Source organism: Aquarana catesbeiana, linkage group LG05, assembly GCF_042186555.1.
Source record: "Aquarana catesbeiana isolate 2022-GZ linkage group LG05, ASM4218655v1, whole genome shotgun sequence".
Lineage (NCBI taxonomy): Eukaryota > Metazoa > Chordata > Amphibia > Anura > Ranidae > Aquarana > Aquarana catesbeiana.
The window spans coordinates 365,885,904-365,891,903 of record NC_133328.1 but is presented as its reverse complement, the minus strand read 5'-3'; the positions used below and the strand labels follow the sequence as shown (position 1 = coordinate 365,891,903).

General features: G+C 50.5%; 1 protein-coding gene across 3 annotated transcripts in view; it reads left to right on the top strand.

The window, feature by feature from the left end:
- Window positions 1-276: 276 nt before the first annotated feature.
- Window positions 277-6,000, top strand: part of LOC141144852 (vacuolar protein sorting-associated protein 4B-like) — a 146,708-nt gene continuing 140,984 nt past the window's right edge. For all 3 annotated transcript variants that reach the window (XR_012244475.1, XM_073630934.1, XM_073630933.1), the window contains exons 1-2: window positions 277-411; window positions 724-859. Coding sequence is in view for 2 of the 3 variants with exons in the window: in XM_073630934.1 (XP_073487035.1) it covers window positions 749-859 (111 nt within the window). In the remaining variant the exon portion in view is untranslated. The remainder of the gene's footprint in view (window positions 412-723; window positions 860-6,000) is intronic.

The window sequence follows — 6,000 nt, the reverse complement described above, 5'->3', positions numbered from 1 at the left end:
GCAGAAGAAGCCCAAAGGGTGGCGCATGACTATTGAACCTCCTTTTTATCGGCTCGTAGTACGGTACTGCGTTCTTAATTGTTGGCCAACAATTGTGTGGCCGTGTGTATGCAAGACAAGTTTAGGCCAACGCCCTTCGGACAAAATTCCACGGTTTTGTTGGCGAACAATCCGATTGTGTGTACGAGACTTTCGTCAAGGTTTGTTTTTGAAAATGTTTTCCACTCACTCAGCAGGTACATCCTGTTGAAGGCATGAAAACCTAAAAAAATTGACAACAGCATTCTTGAATATTGACACTAGATGGCAGCATGACATCTCCCACATCCACAGAAATCCCTTTTGACTATAGTGAAAGTGAAACAAATATAATGAACAGCTACGGAAGTAGAGGAATACAACTTGAGAAAGGTATATGCTTTCACATTACTGTCATCTTTCTTCTATGCAATTTTCTCTTTGCCTCACTGTTCTAGCATTTCTAACTCTGTGGCTCAACTGTGTTGATACTTGTCCTTTACCTACAGATCACCTTTGTTTAGATTTGTTCAGTAACATATTTTTTTGCTTGCCTTACCTACCCTACTGTATATCTTAAACGTTCAACCAGTAAATTCCTTTCTATGTCCTAGGGGCATTGTTTGGCAGTCAGTATGCTTTGAGTACTTACCCTCATACTGTGACTAAACCCCTATTTTATTCCTATGTGCCATCTTTCTTCAGACTGGACATCCTCACACAATCCGTCATGCTGCTGCTGTCTGCTGTCTTCCTAGTGGCGTTTGTGCTGCTGGTGCTCTATATGGTGTCTCCGCTCATCAGTCCCAAACCGCTAAAACTGGCAGGTGCACATACAGGGGTGAGTCTAGTCTGACCTTCAACTGTCACTTTTTGTGCGTTTGCAGGTTGTTATATATAAAGGTACCTGTTTTTGAAAGTATATGCTTCTGTGTTTTCATCCTTAACCTTAAAATGTATACAGCAGGGGTATTGAATTAAATTTTATGTAAGTCCACTTAGTAAAATATTCTTCCAGCAGAGGTCTGAATTGCACGTTTGTGCAAAGACTCCTTCACATCACCCCCCCCTCACATCACAAATCTCCGCACACAGACAGTAGTGTGCTCTGCCCGCTTCACATCATCTGCTCTCCACAGCACTGCTCCTAGGGTTGCCACCTGTCCGGGATTCACCCGGACAGTCCAGGTTTTGAATCATGTGCCTGGGTTTCAGACAGATTGAAACCCGGACACATTATTCAGACTGGACTGTGGCTCCCTTAGTAACCAAGATAGTCACACACAAATCTATTGCCATTCTGGGAGCTGCAGGCTGCTGTCTGGGGGCAGGTTTGGCATAATTGTGGGGTGGGGCGATGATGTCAGCAATATCAATTTGGCCACACCCAATCTCAGCTGCGGCACGCTATGCGCACAGCATTACTCCTCAGGCCGCTAAAGTGTTCGGGTTTGGCTTGAAGAAAAGGTGGCAACGCTAACTGCTCCCTTCACAACACCTACCCCCGCCCCCCCTCTATATCACCCCTCCCCCTTACAGCTCTGCCCCCCTTCACATCACCTGCCCCCACCCCCCTCCACATCACCCTCCCCCCACAGCACTGCCCCCTTCACATCACTTTCCCCCACCCCCTCCACATCACCCCTTCCCCCACAGCACTGCCCCCTTCACATCACTTTCCCCCACCCCCTCCACATCACCCCTCCCCCCACAGCACTGCCCCCTTCACATCACTTTCCCCCACCCCCTCCACATCACCCCTCCCCCCACAGCACTGCCCCCTTCACATCACTTTCCCCCACCCCCTCCACATCACCCCTTCCCCCACAGCACTGCCCCCTTCACATCACTTTCCCCCACCCCCTCCACATCACCCCCCCCCACAGCACTGCCCCCTCCACATCACCCCTTCCCCCACAGCACTGCCCCCTTCACATCACTTTCCTCCACCCCCTCCACATCACCCCCCCACAGCTCTGCCCCCCTTCACATCACTTTCCCCCACCCCCTCCACATCACCCCTCCCCCCACAGCACTTTCCCCCACCCCCTCCACATCACCCCTTCCCCCACAGCACTGCCCCCTTCACATCACTTTCCCCCACCCCCTCCACATCACCCCCCCCCCCCCACAGCACTGCCCCCTTCACATCACTTTCCCACACCCCCTCCACATCACCCCTCCCCCCACAGCACTGCCCCCTTCACATCACTTTCCCCCACCCCCTCCACATCACCCCTCCCCCCACAGCACTGCCCCCTTCACATCACTTTCCCCCACCCCCTCCACATCACCCCTCCCCCCACAGCACTGCCCCCTTCACATCACTTTCCCCCACCCCCTCCACATCACCCCTCCCCCCACAGCACTGCCCCCTTCACATCACTTTCCCCCACCCCCTCCACATCACCCCCCCCCACAGCACTGCCCCCTTCACATCACTTTCCCCCACCCCCTCCACATCACCCCTCCCCCCACAGCACTGCCCCCTTCACATCACTTTCCCCCACCCCCTCCACATCACCCCTCCCCCCACAGCACTGCCCCCTTCACATCACTTTCCCCCACCCCCTCCACATCACCCCACCCCCCACAGCACTGCCCTCTTCACATAACCTTCCCCCGACCCCCCCTCCATATCACCCCTCCCCCTCACTGCACTGCCCTCTTCACATACCCTTCCCCTGACCCCCCCTCTATATCACGCCTCCCCCTTACAGCACTGCCCCCCTTCACATCACCTTCCCCCACCCCCCTTCCATATCACCCCTCCCCCTCATAGCACTTCCCCCTTCACATCACCTTCCCCCACCCCCTTCATATCACCCCTCCCCCTCACAGCACTGCCCCCTTCACATAACCTGCCCCCCCACCCCCTCCACATCACCCCTCCTCCTCACATCACCTGCCCCCACCTCCTCCACATCAACCCTCCCCCTCATAGCACTGCCCCCACCCCACCTGCCCCCACCCCACAGAACTGACCCACCCCTTCACATCACCTGCCTCCACATCACCCCTCCACCCCACAGCACTGCCCCTCTTCACATCACCCCCCCCACATCACCGGCCCCCTGTACACCCCCCCCCCCCCCACATATACCCCCCACACACACATCACTGCCCCCTACACATTACACCCCTCTCCAGCACTGCCTCCTCTCACATCACCCCCCCTCCTCCTGAAGTGTCCTCTGCCATTTGCTCTCCTACCTTAGATCAAGCGGGGGTTGGGGGTGGGAGGCACTGCTCTGCATTGGGGGCGGGTAATAAGCTGCGTGTGACTTCAGGAAACATAGCTCTACATTGGACGGGAGCGAGAGCTTCCAGCTGCTTCTCATATTAACCAGCAAGTGATTGGTGGCTAGGATGCAATCAGGATGCTAGGTTTGCTGGTTAATGTGAAAAGCAGCCGGAAGCTCTCGCTCCCGTCCAGTGCAGAGCTGAGCTGTGTCTCCTGAAGTCACATGCAGTTTATTACCCGCCCCCAATGCAGAACTGTGCCTCCCAACATGCATATTACCATTGTGCCTCCTGACATGAGAGAATGAAAGCGGCCAAGGCTGGGGAACAGAAGCGGCTCCTAAATGGCTTTACCATAGATGGGACAGGGGCTCAGTCCAGGTCTGGCCCACGGTACGCCATTTAGTGATGCCTGGCATACAGTAACTAAAAGCAAAACTTTTTTGGGGGTTTTGGAGAGAGTGGAGAGAGATTAGAACCCCTGCCAGTTTTTATTGCTGTCTGTGCCCCCATTAAGGAGATAACCATAAGGTTTACCATTATCATTGAAAGTGAAAGTAAAAGAAAATCCCAGAAGATTCAAAAAAGTAATAGAGGGGAAATCTTCCAATGAGGACACTAATTCTGGTGACCTGGGGGGCCCCAATTAATTCCGCTAATTTGCAGGGATTTCTGCTCACTTCCTGTTTGACTATGGGACAGGAAGTGAAGGGAAATCTCCACAATGGGACACAGATGGTGAAAAAAAAAATCTGACAGGGATTATAACACTCCCTTAAGCCCCGTTACACATGGTCTGATTGTTGGATGACCGAGCATCTGATTTTTGTCAAAGGGCGTGTGCAGGATTTTGTCTAGCATACTAACTATACACAAATTGTCGTTTGAAAAACACAAACGTAGTGACGTACTATGGGAGTATAAAGAGGAAGTTCATTTCTCAAGCGCCACCCTTTGGGCCCCTTCTGCTAATTTCATGTTAGTAGAAGTTTGGTGAGCGTTGATTTGCGATTTTCAGATCGTACAAAACAAATGCCTTTTAAAATACGTTTGGCATAACTATATGCAAAAAGCAGCTTCATTATTATCCCATTAAAGAAGATGAGAATGTTAATTCTAGATTTTACGAACAGTAGTTTACAAGACCGAACTCTTCCCAGTCGTTCCTTTGATTCCAATCATGCGTGTTTGTACTTTCGACTTTTGTGTGACGATTTCTGTACTGACCATCCGAAAATCTGACGTTGAGTTCACATCCGACAAACATTTTATAGCCTGCACAGGCAGCTTTTGTCTGACGTAAAAGTCAAATTGTCTGTCGAATGCACTGTACTAACGATCCGAAAATCTGCAGACAGCTCGTCTTCAGACTTTTCCCTTCTGATTTTCGTACTGTGTGTACGAGGCCTTACTCTATCCAAAATGAAAAAAAGTTTTGCCTATAGTTCTACTTTAAGTGATATTGAACCCCAAGACTAAAAATGTAACGTATTGCAGCTTAACCAATCATTAGATGTAGTGGCTGCATTTGTTTTCTTTGCTAAGACTTTTTTCCCCTTTGTTTTCACCTGGTGATCTGACCAGTAGCACACATCCTGTATTACATTGCTTCTACTATGGATGAAGGAACACAGGGGCACCTTTGGACAGCAGTATTGTCAGTCTCGAGGGAGGGGAGTGTTAGATGTACTAGCAGATATAGATACACTAATAAATTAAAGCTGAACTCAAGCTAACACTTTATAAGCAGTTACAGCAAACAGTTTTTTCTTTTAGGTTAAAAGTTTTACATAAATCAGTAAAAGCTGATCATTGTAAGCAGCCCTATCAGTAGTAAATGGTTTGTGTCCACCCTGTAACTGCTACATCTGCAGGATAGCTTGCTCTTTTGAAAAACAGACTCCGTAGCCAGATAACAAGGTGTAAATAAAGTAAATAAAGCGTACAAAAAAGAAAACTAATGCAGTCACCACATTTAAGAATCGGTAAGCTGTAATACAAAGGATGAAGCAGGATTTCAACTTTTTATTTCAAACTGTAAGGGATAAAAGCACATTCCACACATCACTGGATAGAGGAAGGTTCAAAGTTAAAAGCCCACTTTGAAGTTCCATTCATTGCCACAGCAGTGCTGTTTCTTGTTTAACCAGTTGCCAACCGGCCCATAGCCAAATGACGGCTGCAGGGCCTTTGGATAACTCTGGGATCACGTCATATGACGTGATCCCAGAAAACAGCTCCCGCGCGCCCCCTGATGCGCGCACACGGGAACATCCGTGACCGGACCCGGCGCATCACAGATCACGGTAAACGGCCGCTGATCGCGGCCGTTTATCATGTGATTGCTCCGTCAAATGACGGAGCGATCACATGTAAACAAACCGGCGTTATGTCATGACGCCAGTTCCTCTCTCCCCTCTCTGTACTGATCGGTACAGAGGGGGAGGGATCGGATGGGAGCAGCTCTGTGGGCTGGATGTGTAGTGCGCACAGCGCTGCTCAGTGACATGTGCAGTCACATCCATCCATCCATCCCACCATGCTCAGCCATCCCCCCCATGCTCAGCAATACCCAGCACTACTCTGCAATGCCCTGCAATACTCTGCAATTCCCTGTACAATACTCTGCAATGGCCCGCAATACTCTGCAATGCCCCGCAATACTCTGCAGTGCCCCGCAATACTCTGCAAAACCCTGCAATACTCTGCAATGCCCCGCACTACCCTGCAATACTCTGC